Below are 12,627 nucleotides of genomic sequence, written 5' to 3'. Positions count from 1 at the left end.
GAGGATGACATCATTACATGTATATGTATATTCATTAAAGGTTTTCTATGACATCCCTATTGGAAACTTGCAATTCGAACAATTGTTGTTTGTCATTGATGTCAAATCTACTCATATGACATGTTGCTATCTGATCTAAATGTCATATCTAGTTGATTGATGAAGAGAATTTGAGAGATTTCTCATAACAATAGTACCTACGAGGAAAGGTTGAGTTATGAAAAGGAAGCTACAATGGACATTTGATTAGTTAGACTTTGATGACACAAAGTGATTGTCTATATCATGGATGTAAAGCTTAACCAAGCAATAAAGTAAAAGATTAAGGAATGTCGAGTGATGCTAGTATCAACTGAGTTCTAGTGCAAGCCAAGCAAATCTAGTGTTAATCAAGAAAGCTAGTTGATGTCGAGCCAAGAAAATTTATGACCTAGTGATTAAGTGATGACCGAATGTCAGAACTTAGTGAATACCGAGTAACACTATTTTGAATGTATTTAAGGAATCGTGATGTCTACCTGACTTAGTTGATTTCTTGGGATATGAAAGCATGTTGAAGATAAGATTGATGAGTTGGATTATTTAATTCAAGGAGAGGATTAGGTATAATACCTATGATCAAATTCAATGGATGAGAAGTTTCTAGAAAATAAGGAAGATGGGCAGATACAATGAATCTGATGAACTAGATCGCAAACCTTAAGATCTACAGTGATCATGAAAAATGGTAAAGCTAGAATTACCTATTTAAGGAGGTATAGAGTCAAACTTTAGATGTATGCACAAAGAGAAAGGTGGAACAGAGGCACACAAGTGTGAATACACAAGTGTGTGTGAGAGCAAAACAAGAGGAATAAAATTCGTATACAGATGCTACTAATATTGATAAGTAAATCGAAGTAGAAGGCTTGAGTTTGATGTAAAGAAGATTGACTAATTGAAGGGTTTCCAAGCGAGTTAAGAGACAAAATTGACAAAGGGACTTATCAATGAATCAACATATGAACCGAATAGTGATCTGAAACTGCAAAAGTGAGTTGTAATCATACAAATCAAAGCCCTATTTTTTTCTTTCTAATAATTGTAAATAGTTTGTATTGAAATCCTTTTTTATCAAAGGTTAACCTAGCAGTCATTTGAAGGACTTAATTGTTTATGTAAATCCTTTAGTAAGGTGACATTCTTAATGGAATGATCAAAGTCCTCTAACAAGGCCACTCCTAATAGGGTGATTAAATCCTCTAGCCAAGTCACATTTAATAGTGTGTATTTTAACCTTTAATAGGGTTGGCTCCTAACAAAGCTCACTTCGAAAGAGTGAAAAATTGATGACATATTGCTGGTGGTTTTTCCCAAATTGGGTTTCCACATTAAATCCTAGTGTCAAACTTGTGTTGAATATTTTGTGGTATTTTACATTTACATGTTTTACATTCAACAAAGTTTGTTATCTTAGGATAGTGAACTACTAGTAATTTTGTTTATCAGTATTCAGTAGAGACCAGGCTACAACAGGATAAGCAAATCAGTGAATGATTAATGTTTGATTGTTCAAATGGTACTTATTGACCTTGAGTAACTAATTCAAGACTCCCCCCTCTTAGTTATTCTAAACAATTCTAACAATTGGTATCAAAGCTCAATGCTTACAAAGAGAATTTTGAAGGTACTTAAAGCTAAAGATCATGAGTCACAAAAGGGAAGTACAAAAGTTGAACAAGGAGAACTTTCTTGCATGGAAAAACATTAATGAGGTTGCATATATCCAGTATCAGTGATGCTGCTATAAACTTTGTGGACAATGAGCATGTGAAGATAAGAAATGTTCCTCTAACTGCTCAACATCTAAAAGAAAAATAAGAACATAATCAGGCAATGTTTGAAATTGCTTTAGCTCTAAGTTATGCCGAGTTTGATGACATAAAGGGTTGTGATAGTGCAAAACAGATGTGGGACAAACTAAAGACCATATATGTAGGAGATGACAATTTCTTGAGAGCCAAATCAGAAAGCCTAAGAGGTAAATTTGATGACATGAGAATGATAGAAGGTGAGAACATAGTACAATATTGCATAAGAATCAAGGAAGTTGTCAATGTTGTTCGAGGTACAAATGGAACAATTGAGTATGAAATAGTGATAAGCAAGGTATTAAGGACTCTACTTCCCATATATGCCATTATAGTTTCTGCAATTCAAGAATTGATATGTACTCCTAGTAACACTTTGAATTTAGAAGGTGTAATTGGTAGAATTACTACTTTTGAGATGTCTTACTTTGATAACTACACACTTGCTACTATTGAATCTTCTTTCAAGTCTCAACTATTTCTTAGCAAAAAGAAAGGTAAACATGTAAAGAGTGATAGTGACAGTTCTAATGATGACCTTAATAAACTTGGAGCCCTTATTGCAAAAAGATTTGGAAGAGGCAGAGGTAACTACAAAGGTAAATTACCTATCAATTATTTTTCATGCAACAAGGTTGGTCATATTGTTGCTAGGTGTCCTGGCAGAGAAGATAGGGATGAAAGAAAGGAAAGTAAGTACAAAGGAAGAAAAGATGATGAAGATTACAAGAAGAACAAGGATAAAAAATGTAAGAAGTCTTGTTATATTGTTGAAGAAGAAATTGACACTGAATCTAAAAGTAATGATGATGAAGTTGTCTATGTTGCTATGAAATAATTCTAATGAAGATGAGAAAATTGCATTAATCTCCTATATGAACAAGAACAATAGCTGGATAACTGATAGTGGTTGCTATAATCATATGACTAGAGATAAAAATAAATTTGAGGATATTGGACCATGCAAAGGTGGATGTGTTAAATTTGGTAATGAAATTCCATGTGTTGTGAAAGGTAAAGGTACAATTCAATTAACTGACAAGATCAAGTGTGACAATGTTTTTTGGGTTGAAGGACTTAACTATAATATGTTGAGTGTTTCATAGCTAAACAAATTAGGATATAGAGCTGAATTCCATCATAGAAAGACCAAGATATGTGACGTTGATGGTAAGCTAATTGGAAGTGGTGATTAGACAAGAGGTAACTTGTTCTATCTAGATTTATTTAATGAGACATGTTTGTTTGCACAACAAGAAGATGTTTGGTTATGAAACAAGGAGTTATGTTATGTGAATTTTGACAATTTGATGAATATTAGTAAAATGATGAAAGTAAGACAGTTGTGAAAACTAAAGAATCTTGACAATACTATGCATAAGCAATGTCAATTGGGAAAAATGACCAAGTCTAGTTTTAAGAGCAACAGATATACATCTAGTGAAATTTTGGAATGGTTTATATTGACTTATGTGGACCTATTGACGTTCAAAGCTATTGTGGAGATAAGTATTTCATTCTATTTGTGGATGACTATTTTAGGATGATGATTGTGATGTTTCTTAAAGCTAAATTTGATGTTTTTTTAGTTATTCAAGAGGTATTTAGCTAGAGTTGAAAAATAAATAGTGAAGAGTTTGAAATGTTTGAGATCTGAAAGAGGTGGTGAATTCATTTCCAATGAGCTCAATACATTTTGCAATGATAGAGGAATTAAAAGATAGATGTCAACACCAAGGACCCCTCCTCAGAATGGGATAGATGAAAGGAGAAATAGATCAATAATGGATTGTGCAAGAACATTGATGATGGAGAAGAATGTATCACAAAAATATTGGAGAGAAGCTATCAATATTGTTGTCTATACCTTGAACAAAGTACAAGTTAAGAAAGGTAGAAATGCTACAACTTTTGAACTATGATATGGATATGCTTCTAATGTAAAATATTTCAAAGTCTTTGGAAGTAAATGCTATATATTCAAAGATTATAGGAATGGAAAACTTGATGCAAAGAGTGATGAAGGTATATTCGTAGGGTATTCCACCAAGAATAAACCTTACAAGTGTTTAAACTCAAACACTAAAAAAGTTGTGGAAAGTGCAAATGTGAAAGTTGATGAGTCTGTAGAAAGAAATCACCTTACATGTAAAGAACCTTAAGATTACAATGTATTCATCTATGTGGATGATGATTCTCCAAGCACTCCAAATGAACAAGCAAATCAAGTTGTAGCTTCCCAATAGAAAGGAAATGACGAGGTGCAACAATAGGTTATTGAGCAACAGATAGTGGGTGTTAGGCAACAGGTTGAAGATGTTGAGTCACAGACAGGCAATGTCGACCATTAGAGAGACAATGTTGAAGTTGGTGAATTCTCAACTCCACAGCTACAAAGAATCACCTGCATGCAAACACTTGTTACAAAAATAGAGGAGAAAATCTATGGAGGCTTGAATTCGCAGATCCATAGAAGAGGAAACATTCTTGATGAGCAAAAAGAGAAATTGCTATTATCAAAAGCTAATTAATCAATAATTACAAAGAGAGATCATCCTTATAAAGGGTGTCAAAATCCTAAAAAGGTCTAACCTAGGTTGCATAATAATAATTAATAAAAGAATTAATTATTATATGCCTAAAGCTTAGCTTAAGTAAACTAGAGATAATAAGTGACTTAATAATTAAATCAAAATGATTTAATTAATAAGGCAATATCTTATTACTCTAACACCCCTCCTCCCCCCTCGCCCTTAAGATAAACTTAGGGAGTAGCTAAAAACTTAGAAACTACTATTGAAAGAAGAATTGGGTCCTGAAAACAAGGCTTGATGAGGTACCCAAGCACAACCAAATCTTTGAAAATGTGAGAAATAGAGAAAACAACATGGGAAAAACACTACTCCAAAAAGAAATGGAAAGAATGATCTAGAAGATAGGAACAAAAGGATGATCATGAAGAACACCATTGAAGGATGAAGTTGCAAACATTGTCAAACTATTGATCTGAAGAACCTCCATTGTATAGAACATGACCAAATAGAGAAGACTAAGTCTAGAGAGTTGATCAATTGAAGATGGAAGGTATTTTCATGGCCTCCAAAAATAGGAATGGAAGAATGTCAATATGGTAAATGATCCATCTCACCAAAATTCATAGGTATCCAACCACCACAATTGCCTAGTACATAGGATCAAATATTGAATACATAGCTCACTCCATCGAACCAAGAAATCAATAGAACATAACCCCCTATAATGCTGAGAGGTAAGACATGAACAGTGAAACTAAATGCAATATCTCCTATAGAAAGAACAACCAGGAACATCAAGAGTGCAAAAGAAGTACAAACACCTATAATGGCACATGTCATCAACACATCATAAGGATAATGTTGTGGAAGGAACACTCACTTGAAAAAGGAAGATGACGAATATGGCCAACATAAAACCCCCCAAAGAAATTTATAATGTAGTGTGAGTACAACAAACCACAAAGATGTGCAAGATCCCAAAATGCAATAGTGTGGCACTTTATCTCAGTGCGTTTGCAAAAATACTACAAAAAGATGTCAACAAAGATCAAAAGAGACATAAGAGTGATACAAGAGATAGTACAACCCATGAAAAAAAATCTAAAAAAATAAAATCAATATCTGGACCTAAAACAACCAAGATATCCACCATAATGCAAAAAAGAAAAAAAATTAAATGGTATGTGCCTGGAGCAGAATCTAGAAAATAGAATGTCTCAAGATATGTCTCTTAGAGTGCAAAATAAAAAATTTGACTTTGACTTCATAAACCAACAACCAAACAACATAAAAAAATCCAAATAAACTACACCATCACAATGGTCTCAGAACCAGCTTTCCGAGGATATTTCATTTGTGAAAAAAAAAGTTTGAATGATAAAGTTATGACCAAAAAACCACAAGTAGGTTAAAAAAAGCATTGAAATTGAAGAAAATTATTGCCTTGGGAAGCATGCCCATTAGTACCAAAATTACCTTAGCATTCATGCCAAATACAGTAATTTTTGTACCAAATTATCTTGATTTACGTGCAAAAATCTTGATTTTTTGCTCCAAAAAAACTTGATTTATGTGCCAAGGAATCTTGAGATGCGTGCCAAAATTCTCAATTTGCACACCAAAAATGTTGATTTGTGTACCAAAAAATTATGATTTGCATGCCAAAAAATTTCAATTATCGCAATGAAAATATTGATTTGTGTGCAAAAAGAATCTCAATTTGTGTGCCAAACAATCAAAAAATCTCAATTTGCGTACCGAAAATCAAAAAATTGCCACCTTGAGAAACATGCCAAATCTAGGGGAAATATTTTTTAGTCTCAAATTCTAACTATGTCCAAATTGGACAAATTTTATATGAAAATAGGGGTTTTTGGGTGCTCTGAGCTCATGATGATGTTCGTTTAGGCTCAAAGTGATCCGAAAATAAGTGACCCCCCAGATTCAATATAAAATAACTTTGAAAAATGAAACCCTCTAAAAGAAAAACCACAGATCTGAAAGCCAAACCAAACTTCTCATAAACATAATAGAGGCATGAAGATCTAGAGCTTTGATACAATGTCAAAGTCAATGAAAGCTCAACTCCACAGATACCAAGAATCAGTTGCATGCAAACACCTATCACAGAAAGAGAGGAGAAAATCGATAGAGGCTTGAATTCACATATCCACAGAAGAGGAAACATTCTTGATGACCAAAAAGAGAAATTGCTATTATCAAAAGTGAATTAATCAATAATTACAAAGAGAGATCATCCTTATAAAGGATATTGAAACCCTAAAAAGGTCTAACCTAGGTTGCATAATAATAATTAATAAAAAAATTAATTATTATATGCCTAAAGTTTAGCTTAAGTAAACTAGAGATAATAAGTGACTTAATCATTAAATCAAAATGATTTAATTAATAAGCCAGTGTCTTATTACTCTAACAATGTCAAGCATGTTGAACTTGGACCAGAACTTGAACAAGGAAGAACAAATGAGCTCGAGACTATTTTTCAAGATGAACCTATTGAATAATAGAGAAGGAGACCACATGTGCTAGCTAAATATGTATTAAGACATCACAAACCTAAAAAAATAATTGGAGATGCAAAAATCTAGTGTTATGACAAGAAACAAACTCAAAGATGATACATGCTTACTTTGTGAATTTGAACCCAAATCAGTGAAGGATGCTTTAGTTAATGAAGATTAGATTTAGGAAATGATTAAGGAAATTGAACAAATTGAGAAGAACAATACTTGGACCTTAGTACCAAGACTAAAAGATAAAAATGTTATTGGAACAAAATGGGTTTTCAGGAATAAGTTGAATGGAAATGGTGAAGGAACAAAGAACAAGGTAAGACTGGTATGCAAAGGATATGCTCAAGAAGAAGAAGTTGACTATGGAGAAACTTTTTCTCCTATTGCAAGACTAGAAGGAATCAGATTGCTAAGATTTGCTATCTGGATTTGATTGTGTGACCAATTTTTTACATCAACGTTTCGGATCACACTTCATGATCCATCATCAGGATGCATACAATAGAAGAGAAGGATAAAAGAGAAAGTTAGCAAACCAGACTTCAAATAAAAGGTAGGGGGTTGGGGGGAGAGGAGGAAGAAAGCACACAAAATGAGGACAACTACCAAATAAAGGAACCCAAAAGATAACCAAGCCAACTTGAAGAGGAAAAAGAGTTGAGAGGTGCAAGACACAAAGAGAAGATCCTAGTGAGCAACCTAAAGACCCCAAAAGATAAAAATAAATAAAAGAAGGAGAAATTAATAATAATAAGATAATGGGTGAATTAAAAAGATAGAAAATAATTGAAAAATATTAAAAGAGGTTCTAACGCAGAAAAAGAAGAAAAAATTAAATAATTTAAAGACTGGAAAAACCAAAAGAATAATAAAGAAATCTACTTAAATAAATTAAGAAAAATGATTAAATAGAAAGGAGAGAGAAAAGACCCCAAAAAAATAAAAAATAAAAAATAAAAAGAAAAAAAGAAAAAAGTAAAATATACAAAGAAGAAAAATTAAAAGATTGAAAAAGCAAAATAATAATAAACTAATAAAATAAAAAAGGAAGATTGAAACATAATTAAAAAATAAGGAATAAAACAAAATTAAATTATTTGGGAGAATTAAAATTGGAAGAATTGAAAAAATAAGAAGTAAAATATACAAAGAAGAAAAACTAGAAGATTGAAAAAACAAAAAAAAAATTAATAAAATAATAAAATAAACAAGGAAGATTGAAACATGATTAAAAAATAAGGAATAAAACCTGATTAAAGTAAGTGATTAGCATCGCAAATCCGATGGGCTCACAACAAAGAAACTGAGAAAGAAAGAAGGCCCTCAAAGCCCCAGAACTAGCACGGAGGAAAAAAAAAAAAAAAAAAAGACACCAAGGCGGAAGGGGGCAACAAGGGGGAGGGGGAAAGAAGAAGGAAACAAGAAGGCATGCACAAGAAAAACCAAAGCGCCTAAGAGGAACAAGAGAAGGAGAGAAGACAAGAACGAGGGAGGTAGGGAAAGGGAGGACCAAGGGCGAGAGAGAGAAAAAACCAAAAGGGGGGGGGGGGGACCCGGGGCAAAACAGGGGAGACAAGGAACAATCAGGACAAGGTGGGGTTAGAATACTGAAGGGACGACAACAAGGGACGCCAAGAATGGTTTAGGTGCCACCCATCATCAAGGTTGAGGTTAGATGGGTTGTAATATATCTCAACCACCTCTTTGAACTTCCTTTTGAAGAAGTTATGCTCCTTGGAAACAATGAGAGCATCCTCCAAACAAATATGATGTTTAGTAGAGGATGAGTGCTCGGCAAGGGCGGACTTGAGAACCCACTCATGTTTGATATCAATTGCATGCTCTTTGAGTCAGGTGGCAAAAGTGTGACCTGTTTCGCCTATGTAAGGGATGCCACATGAGCAAAGAACTTTATAGACTCCTGACTCCATGAAGGAATTCCTAGAGTCCTTGAGCAGGGGAAGGCATCGATTGAGAGTGGAGAGGGGCTTGAAGGACACCCGGATACCCTTTTTGACTAAAATTTTAGAGATCTTGTGAGAAATGCCTTCGACATAGGGGAGGGTGAAGAAAGGGGTAGGATCGAGAGATGGGGGTGAGGAGGCAAGAGGGGAACAAACAAGGGACCTAGCCCAGTGGAAGGTTCTTGAGATTTCTTTGTTGGAATAACCATTCCACAGGAACACTTGGTGAAGGTGAGTGAGCTCAAGAGGTAAGTGATCAGCATCGCAAATCCGATGGGCTCTCAAGGTTAGGGTTTTGAGAATGCCCTCTTTTTGGCTCAAATGATGGTGGGAGGAGGCATGAAGATAACAGTCTGTATGGGTAGCTTTGCGAAAGACACCACGACCAAAGGAGCCATATGGTTTCTTGACGATGAGGACATCAAGAAAGGAGAGACGATTGTCAGACTTGACTTCTTTGGTAAACGATATGCAGGGAACTAAATTGTTAAGATGGTGGTGAAATTCCTCCAAACTATCAAGACCATGGGGCCAACAGACATTGGTGTCATCTACATAACGCTTCCACCACTTAGGTTTGAGGGGGGCAGAGCGTAAGGCAACATCCTCAAAATGCTCCATATAAAGATTGGCGATAACTGGAGAAAGGGGTGAGCCCATGGCTACTCCATCAACTTGCTCATAAATGACACCCTGGAAGGAAAAGAAAGTAGAGCGCAAGCAAAGCTCAACCAAAGAGGCAACCTCAATGTTGAATTTGCACTTAACTAACTCCACAGAATCAGGAATGGGGACCTTGGTGAAAAGGGACACCATGTCAAAGCTAACCAAAATGTCACCTCTATCATGTTTCGCCTCCTTGATGAATTGGACAAAGTGGTTGGAGTCTTTGACGAAGGAGTCTAAATTATGACCAAGGGGGGATAGGAGCTTGGCAAGGAAGGAGGCTAAATTGTAGGTAGGGGAATTAATGGTGTCCACAATGGGTCTAAGAGGGATGCCACTTTTGTGGATTTTAGGGACCCCATAAATTCGAGGAGTGACCTCTTTGGTGGGCATCAGACATTTTTTAATAATAGCCTCAAAGGAAGAGCTAGAAATAGCTACTTGAACCTTTTTAAGGATGCTAGCACATGGGTTACGAGGAGCAACCTTGTAGCTATTAGTATCCGAAAGAAGGTTGAGCATCTTGGAAATATAGTCTACCTTGTCAAGAATCACCGTGGCATTGCCCTTGTCAGCTTTAACAATAATAAGGTCATTGTTGCTCACCAGCGTTTTGAAGGCCAAGAGCTCAGCCTTAGGTATGTTGCGCTTGGGAGGAATAGCATGACGGAGAGCAATGGCACAACCTTGTCTAACTTCCTTAGCAATGACAACGGGAAGAGATTGCATTGCATTCTCAATGCTAATGGGGAAGTCCACATGAGGAATTGAGCGAGGAGACAAAGAAAAGTTGAGACCCCGTTTGAGAAAGTTGAACGAAAGGGGGTCAAGAGAGGCATGAGATAAGTTGACCACCAATTTAGAATCCCAACTCATCACTGAAGAGGGAGAAGGTGCGAGAGAGAGCGGATGAGGAGGAGAGGCTGAAAGACACAAGGAAGACAGAGGAGGAGAAGGATCAAGGGGTGACCTAACAACAGATGACCCATAAAGTGTGCGAAGAGCAGCGATAATATGGTCAAATCCTAATGTGGGCTGACTACCGACCAAGGGAGGAGAAGAAGGACGGGGCACCAAGTCCAACTTGATAGAATTAAGACCGGTCAGAGGCACAGAAGGGGGAGGGGCTCGAGGCAAAGAGGGTGAAGGGGACGAGGCAACACGAGAAGAAGACTTCCACTGCACGCAAGAGATTGACAAAGGAGATAGCTCACAAGGCTTAGAGAAATCAATGAAACCTGCAGAAAGAACACGCTAAGAAAGAGAAAACATACCTGGGTTGGTGGGGGAGTCGTTGGAAGAACGTTGGGTCATTGCAGTGTGTGGGCGATTATAGCAACGACTCGAAACATCGACTCCAGTCTTGGCGCACATGCTGGAAGGAGAAACAACTCGACGCTTGCCAGGTGGAAGAATGAAGCTCGAACTTGGAGATGCGGGTGCAAATGTGGGATCAAGGAAAGAGCAACAGAGAGGAAGAGGAATCAACGCGGCAGGGGGGAGCAGCTGAGGCGAGGACAGGTGGATGTTACACTGCTCCATGTCGACCACAACACAGCTACAAGACGGAATGTAAATGGTATCCGTAGTGGAAATGGGGGGTGTCAGGGAGAGTGAAGAGTGATCGAAGGAAGAGGTAAGAGAAGCAACAAGAGGAGAGGGGTGGGGAGGCTGGAGGGAAGTAGAGGTTGCTGCGGGCGAAAGGGGACAAAGAGGCATGGCGCGAGATCCATTGGAAAAACTGGAAAAAGACACCGACTGGTCCCACACGTTCTACCTTTGCTGCAATAGCCAAAATTTATTCTTTTTTCTTCTAATGGCTTCAACTTGTTTTCCTTTGGCCCAAGCAAAGGTGGTGAGATCCAAGAAAATCTATAAATCAGGACGCAAGGAGGCGGCCAATTCTAAATGCAGAGGAAGAAGCCTCAAGTTTAACAGGTTGATTGATCTCCTGGTTGATTGGATAACCACCCTGAGAAGAGATAGAGCAGCCTCAAAGAAAATGCGCTTGGTGTGGACATTCCACAGATGATGGGTAACCTTGACAAAAGACAGAATGAGCTGAGAATAACGACACCTTTTTAGGAAGGCAAGGTCTGCTAACTACTTTGAAAGCTTGATCCTTAGAATCTCCAATTGCTTAGATTTATGCGATAATTCCCTCCCATGAAGGGTATCTATAAGAGCTATCAGATTTCCACAATCCATCAATGCTAAGATTTGTTATCTGGATTTGATTGTGTGAACCAATTTTTTACATCAACGTTTCGGATCACACTCCGTGATCCATCATCAGGATGCATACAATAGAAGAGAAGGATAAAAGAGAAAGTTAGCAAACCAGACTTCAAATAAAAGGTAGGGGGTTGGGGGGAGAGGAGGAAGAAAGCACACAAAACGAGGACAACTACCAAATAAAGGAACCCAAAAGATAACCAAGCCAACCTGAAGAGGAAAAAGAGTTGAGAGGTGCAAGACACAAATAGAAGATCCTAGTGAGCAACCTAAAGACCCCAAAAGATAAAAATAAATAAAAGAAGGAGAAATTAATAATAATAAGATAATGGGTGAATTAAAAAGATAGAAAATAATTGAAAAATATTAAAAGAGGTTCTAACGCAGAAAAAGAAGAAAAAATTAAATAATTAAAAGACTAGAAAAACCAAAAGAATACTAAAGAAATCTACTTACATAAATTAAGAAAAATGATTAAATAGAAAGGAGAGAGAAAAGATCCCAAAAAAATAAAAAATAAAAAATAAAAAGAAAAAAAGAAAAAAGTAAAATATACAAAGAAGAAAAATTAGAAGATTGAAAAAGCAAAATAATAATAAACTAATAAAATAAAAAAGGAAGATTGAAACATAATTAAAAAATAAGGAATAAAACAAAATTAAATTATTTGGGAGAATTAAAATTGGAAGAATTGAAAAAATAAGAAGTAAAATATACAAAGAAGAAAAATTAGAAGATTGAAAAAACAAAAAAAAATTAATAAACTAATAAAATAAACAAGGAAGATTGAAACATGATTAAAAAATAAGGAATAAAACCTTATTAAAGTAAGTGATCAGCATCG

At 36.0% G+C, this 12,627-nt stretch overlaps 1 protein-coding gene and 1 pseudogene across 1 annotated transcript; one reads left to right on the top strand and one right to left on the bottom strand.

The window, feature by feature from the left end:
* Nucleotides 1-8,768: 8,768 nt before the first annotated feature.
* Nucleotides 8,769-11,090, bottom strand: LOC149567542 (uncharacterized). The gene is made up of 2 exons (XM_089816650.1): nt 10,823-11,090; nt 8,769-10,786 (listed from the first exon to the last, which is right to left on the bottom strand). The coding sequence occupies exons 1-2, from the start codon at nt 11,088-11,090 to the stop codon at nt 8,769-8,771; spliced, it is 2,286 nt and encodes a 761-aa protein (XP_089672776.1).
* A 175-nt stretch (nt 11,091-11,265) lies between these two features.
* Nucleotides 11,266-12,627, top strand: part of LOC149567541 (26S proteasome regulatory subunit S10B homolog B-like) — a 120,863-nt pseudogene continuing 119,501 nt past the window's right edge.

This window comes from Cupressus sempervirens, chromosome 3 (genome assembly GCF_028749045.1).
Source record: "Cupressus sempervirens isolate cs-2001-9-10 chromosome 3, ASM2874904v1, whole genome shotgun sequence".
Classification (NCBI taxonomy): Eukaryota; Viridiplantae; Streptophyta; class Pinopsida; order Cupressales; family Cupressaceae; genus Cupressus; species Cupressus sempervirens.
This window is presented reverse-complemented; position numbering and strand designations above follow the sequence as displayed.

Coding starts and splice junctions, on each gene's coding strand:
- LOC149567542 (XM_089816650.1), bottom strand. CDS start 11,090: ATGGAGCAGTGTAACATCCACCTGTCCTCGCCTCAGCTGCTCCCCCCT. Junction 10,787..10,822: donor CGACTCCCCCACCAACCCAG/GTATGTTTTCTC, acceptor TTCTTTCTGCAG/GTTTCATTGATTTCTCTAAG.